At 46.2% G+C, this 13,310-nt stretch overlaps 1 protein-coding gene across 2 annotated transcripts in view; it reads left to right on the top strand.

Annotated features, from left to right (window-relative positions):
- ZC3H7B (zinc finger CCCH-type containing 7B) overlaps positions 1-5,632 on the top strand; it is a 48,022-nt gene extending 42,390 nt beyond the window's left edge. For both annotated transcript variants that reach the window (XM_014256654.2, XM_088054817.1), the window contains exons 22-23: positions 483-646; positions 1,402-5,632. In XM_014256654.2, coding sequence (XP_014112129.1) covers positions 483-646; positions 1,402-1,594 — 357 coding nt within the window. In that variant the 3' untranslated portion in view covers positions 1,595-5,632. The remainder of the gene's footprint in view (positions 1-482; positions 647-1,401) is intronic.
- Positions 5,633-13,310: the final 7,678 nt, after the last annotated feature.

Consider the following 13,310-nt stretch of genomic DNA (forward strand, 5'->3'; position numbering starts at 1 on the left):
TCCTGGGCAAGTTGGCAAAACCACTGCAGGCCTGTCAGAAGAGGGAGAAGCTTGGAGAAGGGCTGGCACAGAAGCCTTGGAAAACTAGAGGCAAATGTGTCTCCTTATGCCACAGGTGGTACTGGTGTAAGGTTCTGTGCTGCTGAAGAGTTCTGCATTGCCTGTGAACCCAGGTACCTTGTGGTGAGACCCCACTGGGGCCATCAGCAGGGGCAGGGGGACCATTTCAATAAACTGAGCTGCCCAGTTCCCTAAGCCTGTTGGAGCCATAGATAAACTGTGACAGAGCATTTCCTCTGTTTCCCTTTAGTGTCAGCACAATTCCCTAAAGATGATATGGCAGAGAAGAGTGGGTCAGTCATAGACTGAGTGGAGCTTCCAGGATGCTCTGGAAGGAGAGGTGAAGAGGCCAGCACAGGGAAGGCCAATTGATATGAATGTCATTGCACTGACTGGCCCTTTTCCCTGTCTGCACCGGTTAGATGGGCTACCACTGCTGGCTCTGTGGGAAAAACAGCAACAGCAAGAAGCAATGGCAGCAGCACATCCAGTCAGAGAAGCACAAGGAGAAGGTCTTCACCTCAGACAGTGACTCCAGCTGCTGGAGCTACCGTTTCCCCATGGGCGAATTCCGGCTCTGCGAGAGGTACCACTGTCTCATCTCCCTCCTGTGCCACTGCTGCAGGGATGGGGTAACAGGCCCAGGGCCTCTGTCATCCCCCCTCGTCCTCTCTCAGAGTTCTCGGAGACTTCTGCGTGGAGGAGGAGTGGGATGAGATGACAGGTTTGGGTGACAGTGAGGCTGTCTTGGATCACAGAGGTGCTCAGCCACAATACTGTGGGGTAAAAATACTGAGCATGTGTCTTTAGAAAAGGAGAGCTTCCTGTCTGCACCTGTGCCCTTCATAGCCAGGACGCTTTCAGCTCCCAGGCTGCTGAACAGTCTCCTCGACCCAGTGCTTGGGGGAATCCCAGGTGCCTTATTAAATGGTTTGAATGTCTAACGCACTCTGAATCAGCACATTAAGGTGCCTTCAGAAAGCTTGTGATGGTTAAAAATGCCGCTTTGGTTAGCAAAAAGATTCTTGTCTTTCATGCTGGTTACCTGGCATTTCCTCTGTTGTGCATTGGTTTTCTCCCATCCCTGCTGGTCCAGTTCCAGCTCACATTTTTTTGTGCTCTTGACTAAATCCCCTTGTAGCCACTACTCTTTTCGCTGCTCTGTTTTTTTCCCAGCCTTGATGTCTTTCCCACTTGCACACGGGTTTGTAGGAGAATCAGTTCACCCTTAAAAAGGAGAGTTCACAGCATGTTTCAGTGAGTCCTGATCAAGTATCCCAGACAGGGAGCTCAAACCCCTGTACTGGGGTGCCCACCTGACTGTGCTCCTTGTGCTGGCAGGTTCCAGAAGAACAAGACCTGTCCTGAGGGAGAGGAGTGTCGCTATGCCCATGGGCAGGATGAGCTGACAGAGTGGCTAGACCGGAGGGAAGTGCTGAAACAGAAATTGGCCAAAGCTCGCAAGGACATGCTGCTCTGCCCCAGGGATGACGACTTCGGGAAATACAACTTCCTATTGCGGGATGACGTATAGTATGAGCTGGGAGGAGTCTGTCAGCAGCAGAAACACGGGGTGGGTTTTCCGAGTGTCAGTAGCAGGGAGAGCGAGATCTCTGTCTCGCAAAGAGAACTTTTTCTTTCCTTTTGTTTTAAGATTATGAGATGATGATTTATTAGTGAATGAATTTGTGAATTTGATTCTCGTTGGCCAGCGACGCCATGCTCACTGAGTTTGTGATCCAACTTTTCTCTCTTCTTTCCCCCAAATTCTCCTTCCACTTCATCTTTTTGTTTTTACTGTCCTTCGTTCAAAGGAATTAATTCAGTCTATACTGGGCTGCAAATCGGAGAATTTCTCCTTGTGTCATTCTTCTGTCTTTCAATTCAGAGTATGACTGCAGAGGTGTGGAGGACAAAGCTGAGAGAGAGGGACAAAAAGTGGATGCCCCATCCCTAGAACTGTTCAAGGACAGGTTAGATAGAGCTCTGAACAATGTGGCCTAGTGGAACATTTAGAAGGTGTCCTTCTAAATGACAGGAGGATTGAAACTAGATGATCTTAAGGTCCCTTCCAGCCCAGGCCATTCTATGATTTTATGAAATCTGGTGAATAGGTGACCATGAATTTCATATGTTCCTTTCCTCAGTACTGCAGACTAAGCCCCACTTACTCTGCTGCAGCCTTCCTGTTCTTCTGGGAGTTTGGTACCAGAAGAAATGGGAATTGTGGTGCAAAGAAGGAAAACCACTAGATTTAGCTTGAAACATCTAGGCTTATGCTCCAGCTGTCTATATTGCCCTGAGACATCAGCTGTTGGTGAGGAGGATAACAGCTGCGTGGTATAAGGAGTGCAAAGTAAACACAGCAAAGTAATGAAACTGCTTGCAGCAACGGGAACTGGGTTGTAGGTGACTTCAAACTCCAGCTGTGTTCAGAAAACAAGTTGGTGACTTCTCATTAGATGTCTTTTTCAGTGTGTGGCTGGTATTCAGGGCAGATAGTTTGGGTTTGGTTTTTTGGCTGGTGTGATTGGTGCAAGTAAAACAGAACCCATCTAGTATGTGTAGTGGAGTTTGTGACACAGTGCATGTCACTGAAGTCCACACAACAGTATCAGTCAGGAGGGAGGTGGTCACGAAAAGGAGCCTGTGTTTCTGTGTTGCTTTGTGTCCTGAAGAGAGGGAGGGAGGTAATGGTGTTCTTTCTTGCTCTTTAAATGGCATGTGTTTCTTTTTACTTAGAGCTGCATTTTTCCCTGCACTGCCAGAAGAACTGGGTGGGGACCCATTTAAAAGGACACCATTGCGCAGCATGGGCAATGTTTAGCTAATGAGAATCCAGCTGGAAGCACTTACCAGTACCAGAGGTCCAGCCCCCTCCTCGTCAGAGCCAGGGCAGTGAGCACAGTGCAACCAGGATGTGACCCAGAGCAGGGACAGTGGTGGAGAGCAGTGGCCTGTGTCTGTGCTGCCTGATGTGTGCTTTGATGAGGCAACCAGTAATGCTGAACTCTGGGACAGGAGTTTTGCTTTTATAAGTGGCAGCAGTGAGAAGCAGTACTGCTCTGAATGCCAGCTTTGTCCTTTCTGGCAGTCTCATCCTGTAAGCAGTAAACGTGTCCCCTGACCTGAGCTTCCCTCTCCATCTCTCCTGCAGTCCAGCTGTGCTCTGCAGTTTTGCATGCATGGATGGCACCAACCACTCAAACACAAACACATCTCCCTCCCAGCCTTTGTCAGGGATGTCTTTTTCATACAGAGTCTCCCAGGACAGCAGTCTCAGAGCCCTTGGGGCTGGTAGGGCTGTATCCATGGTAAATACAATATGGCCATGAACTCTTGGTGCTTTGGCATTGCTGCATCCTCCCATTCCTCTCTGCTCCCATATCCTTGGGGCTCAGAGCTTCAGGAGAGATGGGATGTGAAAATCAGGAGATGTGGAGATGTGGAGATGGTGTGGGACAGCTGTCACCTTTCTAAACCAGCCTTCAGGAAGGTGCTTCAGTTCCACTGGGATAGTTAGGGTCCAGTTATGGAGCAGAGGGCACTGGATTCTGGTCTGGAATCTTTCCAGAGACATGGTGTGCTCTAAGTAAACTGAAAGCGCCTCTGCACTTAGAATCATTAAGTTTAAAAAGACCTCAAAGATCATCAAGCCCAACTGTTAACCTGGCACTGCCAAGTCCCAGACTAAACCATGTCCCAAAGTGCCACATCTACATGTATTTTTAAATACCTCTGGGGATGTTGACTCAGCCTCTTTCCTGGGCAACTTAACCACTTTTCTGCTGAGCTTTTTTCCTCTCCTTTGAAATATGGACAGTAGTCTCTGGTTTGCTGTGAGCAATATCAGACATGGCAGTTTCTGAGTGGTCAGGTGCTGTATTTTCTCCTTTGTTCTTTGTGGTAGCTATGGTACCTTCTGATCATCCTTGTGCTCAAGCAGTCAACTTCAGAGGTGGGAGGAGACAGGCATCAGCTCCTGGGTAATCTTGTTCTGCTCTTCTTGGGCAGAGACGCCAAGGAAGGAAATCTGGATTGGGGAACACTGGAATGTGTTTTTTATTTTTAAAACAAACCTGCATCTCTAGTGTGACTCTAGCGTTCGCTGAGCCATGATTTCTCATGCAATGAATGACTTGTGTAGGTTATAGAGTGGGTTACTGTCCCCTGTCCCCCTCTCTGCAATGAGAGCTGAGCTTCTCAGTGGGGCTTCAGAGGTTCAGGCTGGGGCTGAGGTGGGGAGAGGGTGAGAGTGAGATGAGGTGAGGTAGGCCCATGGTCATGGGGGTTGCATCAAGTGTCTCTTTGTTTTACCTGATATGATAACCTGGTCTGTGGTGTTGCAGTACTTCGTCACCAGACTTGTTTTAGTGTGTATATATGTGACCCCTCCCATGAAGCATATATACACAGGTATTAAATATATCGCTCTATATAATATTATATGTGTGTGGTATCGAAGGAATCTTTTAAATGATGGTAAAGGAAAAGGACTCAGGCCAGAAAACGCAGCATCTCCAGTTTAAATATGAAGCCTTTTATTTGGGATAGGGAAAGGGAAATAATAAAAGAGGGGAGGGTTTTGTATAGATAGGTATAAACTCTGAGATGGGACAGGTTTCTCTGTTCATATTTTTGAAACCCTTTAGGATGCCCTTGCAGTTCCACCTCAGTGAGAGAGTATTATACTGCTAACTAGTGAGTAAAGTTTTAATATAAGGCTTTGCTTATATTATTTAAAGGGACACTGTGAAAGGCAGGAAGTTTCACACTGACTTCCCTGGCTTGCTTTATCAAGCCAAGAGGGTTTTCTTCAGCATATTATGTGCTCTCAGCAGAAATGCTCAGTGCTCGCAGTTCTACATCAGATAAATCACAAGTTGTAGGGGCTGCTTCAGTGGTGGGTTCACAAGACCCTGTGATAACTCTCTCTTCTTTATTTGTGTAAGAGAAGAAGAAGGAAATTCTGCAGCACAGAACCAAATTTGAGGGTTATTAACAAAGAAAGTGATGTTTTAATTTTATAACATTAGAAGAAAATCTCATATCCTGTAAAATAACTACAGACATTCATACAGAACAGAAATTTATTAAATGCTGAAGGGCTTAGTGAAAATCTTTTCCCAAATTCTTTGGTAGGGGCAGGAATTTAGGTGACACCGACATTGGAGTTAACCTGGCCTTTACAGGGAGAAGTAAAAAATAATGATAATAAAAAAACAAACAAAAAAACCCAAAAATTACCCTACTTAGCTTGTAGGAAAACTGTATGTCAAAAATGGATGGGTTTTAGCAAGTGAAAGGAAAAGATTGCAAGGGGATGCTGCAGTTCTGAGCTGGGTAGTAATGATTTTGAGTCCTTTAATATGTCTTTGTATTAATATAATTTAAGAATACCACGCTTTACTATTAAAAAAGAACTTAGTATCTTTCATAAGGTCTAGTATCAGGATAATTATGTAGATGTTTTAACAACATTTTTGTTTTTGTTCTTAAATAAAGAAAGAAAAACCAAACTTGCTTATTTTAGCCTTTGTAATAGAAAATAAAAGTGTGCACTTTAAACCCTCTCCTGATACAAGTGTGTTTGTGTTTTCAAATAACCTGAAAAGGATTTTATCTTGCTTTTGGATTTCCCTGCTGTGAGGAGGGAAGCAAAGGGAGCACGTCAAGCGTTGGACCACTGTGGCTTTCTCCCATCTTTAAGTATAATCAGCAGCTCTTCTTGCTGAGTGGAAAATGGTCTATATGTGTATCAACAGCTGATGGAGTTCTTCGTCAGACACACAGTTCTTGTGACCTTTAGGTGTATTTAAGATGTTTTTCTTTCCCTTGAGTGCCAAGAATCCATGTGCTCTGAATTAACACATAGTTTCAAGGTGTTTGGGTAACCCGTGTTTTGAAAGCTCCAGTAATCGAGTCTTGTAAACACCTTCATCTAGAGATTCTTCTGTGTAGGCTGCTCTGTTCAACTGGGTTGGCCAGTTCTTTTGCCTGGCAGTGTGCACCCTGCTAGGGAACATGTCCTTAGCCCTACCCACCGAGTCGCACACAGCTTGGGCTGTGGGAAGCATCTGTGCACTTGCTTTCCTCCTGGAGAGGATGCTATGTAAGGAAACTGCATTGGGGGAAGAGGTCAGTGTGAAAACATTTATTAATAAACCCAGCTTCTTTATTTTTGGAATCCATCATGATGCAGATTAACCCACATTCTTGGTAAAATCAAAACTGGAGATGCGGTGAAGATAGGGGGGTCCCAGGGATAAGCCCTGTTACTGCTGTATAAACTGGTAGTGACCAGAAGGTCATATCTAGTGAGGCCTGAAGAGACAGGATTTGTCAAACATCTCCTTTATGTGCCTTCATACAGACATAAGAACTCATGTCCTTCTGGTCAAAGAAGAGGCCTGAACACATTCTTATAGTGCATGGGGAATGAGGAGCCGTGTGCACATCCAAGGTGCATCGGTTGAATACATAAAATGTGAGAGACATTAGTTTTACATTCCAAAGATTGTTGAGGCCATGCTGGCAAGAGTTGAGGGTAGCTTTTCCAGTACAACTGAAACCAAAATTGTCAAATTGTGAGACAGACAAAGCATCAGGGGAAAAACACCTATTTTCCTTGCAGCCTCAGCTGTAAACTGGAAGAAAAGGAGTGTTGATTTCAGTAATCAGATCTTCCTAGGAACTTCAGCAGATACAAAGACAAGGCAGAGAGAGAGACCCAGGTCAGCCAGGAAAAATCCAGGCTCTATGGAAGATTGAGAGGAGCAGGGTAGAAACCCCTGAAAGGTGGGAGAAAGGCTTCATATTGAATATGGTTAATGCCATCACACAGCAGCCTGGCAGAGGGAGTTTGCTGCAGATGAGAATCAAAAGCAATCCTGTAAGTGAGTCTGCCCACCACACTATAGAGAAACATATCTGGGCAGTGACAGCAGATGATATAAATGCTGTCATCCTCATTGTGTTTGCTGCTGTAATTGCACCCAGGAATAAGGGTCATGTTGTGTTGTGTCCTGTGCAAATGCATGAGCTGGGGAGGTGTGTTGGTCACTGGCTGGGCACAGAGGATGTAACCATGTAGGGCAACTGGGGGGAAAAACTGGGGCAGAAAGCAACAAGCTAAACAGTAAAAGAGGCCTGGATGGGAGTGACTGGTTGGAGGGAAGTGGAGGAGGAAAGGCTGTGGGCACGCCAGCTGAAGCACACAGCTGTTTGATATGTGGTGGAGGAAGGCACTGAGCAGACTTGGTTGGGTGCTATGGGATGGCTTTGGGTAGAGGTCCTGTGGACACACAGCTCTTGAGGCTTCCTGGAAAGCTGCAGCTCTGGTCTGGAGCTGAGCCATGTCTCATTCAGCTTCATTCTTTTCTCTCCAGGATGGGAGTGGACAGGACAGGATCCATCCATTCCACATAACCCCTCTCCCTTTCCAGATTGATTCTCACCTCCTGTTTCTCTGCGGTTCACCCTCCAGACAAGAGCAGTGTGTCCTGGTGCTGCTGGGACAGGAGTGGTGTTACCTGAAAACAGATCCAGGTGCAGCAAAGACAAGAGCAAGGACCAAACCAGATGACAGCTCCAGTTGACTCATTTCCCACTGCAACAGTCCTGTCCCTGGCAGCTCCCAGGATTGCCCCTTTCAGGGATGCTTGTCTCTTCAGTTTATCTTATGTCTGTGCCCCAGAAAACTAGCCTTAGGAAAGCCGAGAAAGCCTTAGGAGCCAGAGACATAGCAGAGACCCAGTAAATAGGGTCATGCATAACCATCTGGATTAATCCTCAAAAAAATGACATTTACCCAGGGGTGGGATGGAAGTCTCTAAACTTAGATGCCAGAGTAGATTTGCTTACTTTGAACTGGAAAAACACTTGGCTCTGGAGGTGCTCTTTGGTGTATTTCCTTTGTTCTCAGTGGATTTCCTACATCTGCCTTAGCTGGGGGCTACCAATAGCACTGCAGCCCTCCAGGCAGATGGTTGACAAGGATGAAGAGCTGCATAGTTTTGCTAATCAAATACCAAGGCACACGCCCCCATGTGTACCCCAGCAAAGCTCTGAGACAGAGAGGGAAAGTCCTGCTTCCATGGGACTGAGATGGCCTCAGTTCTCCTCAGCAAAATTGCTTGAGAATAACTGCAACACAGCTGGGCATTGCCCCTGGGAGCTGTGGTGGGGATTCAATACAGCGGCAGTGTTTCAAAAGAAGCTCTAGGCAGTCTGGAGCTTCTCCTTTCAAGACCATTCATGTCTTGGCTTTGGGGTATCAGTAGCAGCCAAACTATCCAAGCTTTTTTAAGGGTCATTTGTTTTCTTTCAGCCCACATGCCTTCCCCAGGCTCAGCTGACTCCTGTATCTTTCCATCAAGCTCAGACCTCTTGTGCTGCAGGATTCCTGCTCTTGCTGGGGACCATGTTTGTCTTAGCAGGTGTGAGTAGGAAGAGATGGCTGACAGACAGCTCAGGTCCTTACAGACAGCCTTGGTTGTGAGAGGGAAGCAGCCACAGGAATGTGTCTCTTGCTGTCCCACCCAATGATCTCCTGTGGCCCAACATCACTGGCCTTGGATTTCCCCATCCTGCTTTCAGCCCCCTGGTTTATTGCTGTTCTTGGCACCTCCTGGACTCTGCCTCCTGGCAAGGCTTGTTCCAAGAGCTCCCAAAGCTGTCTCTGTCCAGGCTGCCAGAGTGTTTTCAGAGCAGGGAAATGCAAAAAAGCAGCTCTAGGTGTCCTTCCTGCCCAGGACAGTACAACTTCTGGTGACCCCAAGACCCTTTTTCACGTTTTCTCCCTGCCCAGCACCTAGTTCTCTGGCAAATGGCCCCTCACAAGGGAAGGCCACGTGCAGAGAAGCAGAGCTGTGGTGAGCCCAGCTGCCATGTGAGCACCCACAAAGGGGGAGATGTCTTGGCGGGGGTGGTGGGGAAGCAAAGCTCATTAACTTTTTGGCACTCATTTTGGGGAATTAGTTTTTAGAAATTCTTTTGCCTCGGGCGGGAGGTGCAGGCACTTCCACTGAAGTTCACTGCTTGGCTGGGAGGTCCCAGCACTGCTCCTCCACACAGGGAGGCAAGCAGGCACATATGTACACATATATAGGCACATGTATGCATGCCATACACTGCCGGAGAAGGAAGCCCTTTCAGAGGTAGGAAGGGAGCTTTGAGGAGTGAGGCCTCATCAAGTCTGCATCTGTGTCACATATTACTACCATCAAAAGTACCCAAAGAGTTGCATGCCCATGTTGCAGGCACCAAACGGATCCAAAGTCCCGCTTTCCATCAGCTGTCCACCCTCCCGTGCTGGCTTCATCACTCCTTCTCTGACCTCCTTTACTTCAAAGTAATCTGCTGTGGATGCTGACACCCCTGTGGTCTGGCCACAGCCTGCCATGCTGCTGTCATTCTGGGTATCCCTGCAGCTCCATGGAGGTCTGTTAGCACTAGCAGCATCTCAACTTAGAAAAAGACAAGTTTCTGGGATGTGGTGCAAGTGTCCTTTCAAAATAGCCATGGTGAAACTCAGTCTGCAGGCCTCTGCCAAGGTGAGAAAAATTCCCTGCCAAGCCCAGTGCACCATACAAGTAAATAGTTAAGTCTGGAAGCTGTAAGGGGAATGTACAATTGTCCTAAGAACTAGCAGATAAACAAAAAATTGGACGGATGTCTGTAAAGAGGCAGTGATTGACCTCTGGCAAACGCTTTGCTTGGATAAAAGAAAGAGGAAACTACTTACCAAGCTGGGTTTGGTGTGAGAATCAAACCCTGCGAGTGGGCCTGGAGCCTCCACACAGACTTTGAGGAGTAGGCTTGATTTGTGGGATGTGCAACAGTAAAGTCTCATGTGAGGAGGTACAGAAATTTCCAAATAATGGCTGTGCTGCCAGTGTGAATGGTCTTGGGTGACTGAAAGAAATGGAGAAAAAAAGGAAAATACTCTTGCTTCATGAACAGCAGATTCTGCAAATCTTATAGAGGCTTCTACACATTTTTATCCTTTCTCCCAGATTCACTTCAGGGGAGTGTCATCTTGTATGTCACCACAAAGGCCCTTCAGTACAGCTGGTTTCTGCCTGTCCTTTGTCACTGCCAATGGGCCCCCAATCATACAGAATACATAACAGCAGGTTTCATCTTTGGGGAAACATTAATTTGACTCTCCTCTTCCTAGCTTATCTTTCAAACAGAATAAGATATTTAAATGTATTTATCCCTTTGCCAAGGTGGGTAGCATGCTCTGAGGGTGGATGGACGGATGGATGGATGGGTGGATGGATGGATGGATGGATGGATGGATGGATGGATACATAATACTGTTGTGAGACAGTATTTTTGTGTCCTTAGAAAATCAGACCAAAAAAATTTATTTTCTAAGAGGAGACATTCCATTAGATTACCAAGCCAAACTTTCACCTTATTGGAGGAAGCTGAGATAACAGCAATTAGTAATAATAATCACTAATGCCTTTCTTAGGTCAAATGTCATTGCTGCTGCTGGATTCCCCATCAGCTGTGCTTTGAGACACACCTGAGAAACAACTGAATTCCCTTTTGCAGTGGTGGCCTCATAAATTGATGATCAGCTAGATGCCGCCACCAAGGACAAGACCCACAGCAATAATCTGCAGGAGTTTCTGACTGAGGAGGCACACAGGCATGCCACTGGCTCTTGTTTTGGGTCTGAGGATGGCTGCAAGACACTGGCAGGAGCAGAAATAGGGGAAAAGCTCTGTGAAAGTGGGCCTGTGGAGGAGTTGAGGGAATACTCCTGGGGCTGAGGGAAAGATGGCAACTTGGAGGCATGCACAGAGAACTCCCTTACCCAGCTCCTTGTAATGAGCAGGTTTGTATCAGAATATATTCTGAATGTGTGAAAAGATTCTTCAGGTTCTCAATCTGCCAGCAAGGCTGTACATATGAGTAACACCTCAGTAGTATTGCTCTACAGTTCACTTTGGGCCCAATGGCACACCTCTCTAGAGAGGTCCCATTAGAGACTGGAATAGAATTAGAGGTTTTAAAAGAGACATTTACATGCTTTGGTACCAGCAGAAGCACCTGAGCACTGCAGGAAGACAAAGGGGTCAGGGGAAGGAAGGTACAAGAATTGGTTGCTTAAAAAAAACCCAATTCTTTCCAAAAAAATTTTAAAAGGAGGGAGAGTAAGGCAAATGTTGAAGTACCCACAATCCTCCCCTCAGGACTGCTGAACACACTCCTTGGGCAAATGTGCCAAGAGGTTCAGCCAGCACAGCTGGGTGGTGTGAGTAGCTGCTGCAAGAGACCTGCAGAAAATACAGAGAAGTTAGCCCTGGCCTCTGCCAGTTAAATTTGTGTTCCTGGAGTTTGGCCTTTTCCATTGCATTAGGTGCCTCTTTTTGTGTGCCATCCACTTAGGGCCAGTATAAGTTGACTATGGCTGGTTGAGTCTATGAGAAAATGTGCTGTTAAGGGCTGGCTGGGCTTCTGAGTGATGCAGCACCTCCACTAAAATAGGATCACAAAAACAATAAAACCACACCTGATCTGACAACAGCCAGCACAAATGATGCAATCTGTGGCCATGCCTGCATCTTTCCAGAGAAAGCATTTCAATTTCTTTCACTAAAGCAGCTCAAATGCTCAGCCCTCCATGGCAGGGACATGGGGGCAAACAGATTGCTTCCCTACTGCTATGACTATACTCCGTAGTATAGTTTCCCATTCCCTGAGGCTTGAAGATAGGGTGGTGTTGATGCGTCCAGCTAATGTTACCCAAGCTCTTCTCATGGGCAGGAGCTCATTGTTCAGGGATTCTGAATCAAGAGGGACACACAGTGTTGGCAGGAGACTTTGTGGACATGGCAAACACCAGATGAGATGAGTATCTTGTCGCTCTCAGATCTCTAGACAAAAACTTAAGAGATTTTCATTACAGGCTAATAATTAAAATTGCTAAGTGACAATTTAGATAATCTTTAAGGTACTTTCCAACCCAAACCATTCCATGATTGTATGATTTTTTTTCTGAATGAATGTATTAATTTTCCAGAGCCATAAATGTCAGCCAGTTGCTGCAGCAGCTACTGTGAAGTTCTTGTGTCCCTCCAGACATGTGGCCAGATATTTGTTCAGCTTTCATAAGAACTTTGAGCCTAGGACAAAACCAGGGGGTCTAGCTGCACCTGACACTGGACAGCTACCATGCTCCCAGTCACTTTCCCTTGCCAGCCTGTGATAAGAAGCAAAACTAGGCATATATGACAGTAGTTGTCCCAAACATCAATGATGCCTTGCATGACTGAGTGACTCCAGTCTTCCAGAATGGACTGGAAGATTTCAGGAAAGGATATGGATCTCCTGGCTGGCAGGCTGTGCTCCAGGAAGGAGAGATGTGATCATGTCCCTTGCTCACAGGAGCCAGAATGCACTGACCATCTGCAGACTCAGCTGGCCCCAGCTTTGGGTGGATGGAGAACACTGTAACAGCCCGGGTTAGTATGGGACTGTTCCCTGAATGGCTTCATCACGGATGGTTATTACTGGCTCAGAATCTGAAGAGGTTGTATCATAATTACAAATTCTACCAAAACAACTGTTGTGTGATTTCTGAGCCTGATTAGATTGGGATCTAGATCATGAGGCTTCTCCTGCTAAACTGAAATTCTCAACCACCCAGCCTGGCTAGGTAATTTTTTCATTTTGGTTTCTACTGGGTTAAATCAAATGCATTTCCTTACGGAACCAAACACCATGCATGATTTGCTGGGCTGTGTCCAATTGCTGTGGCTCAAGATATTCCTACAGACCAGTGTAGGAATACCTGGTTTCTACCTACTCACACGGGCACTGTAAGGCTGAGACTGGCAAAACGGACAGGAACAAACTGAGAAATAAAGGCACTTCTGTTGAAACACCACACTCAACAAAAGAAAAGACCACAGCACATGTAAAATGCTACTTCCCACACCAGGTTCTGAAAAGAGGATCAGACCTTTATCCTCCTATCTCCAGTCCTTTTCTCCATGCTAAAAATTTCACTGACAGGAGAGGAGGGGCTTTGTGTGCTCAAGATCTTACTTAACCAGTTGTTACCAGGGTATTTACAGGGTTCATGAACTCTCTTCCTGTACATCACTGCTCTGAGAAGAGGCTGTTTGCTTTCTCATAAAATTCTGTGCCACTTAAGATGAAAAATCATATATTTTGGGGATAATGCACACTTTATAAGAAAGAAACCTTGTGCTATTATCATTAACTTA

The sequence above is a fragment of the Pseudopodoces humilis genome, chromosome 5, assembly GCF_049639895.1.
Source record: "Pseudopodoces humilis isolate 2021_Gansu_Grassland_sample_001 chromosome 5, ASM4963989v1, whole genome shotgun sequence".
NCBI classification, from domain to species: Eukaryota; Metazoa; Chordata; class Aves; order Passeriformes; family Paridae; genus Pseudopodoces; species Pseudopodoces humilis.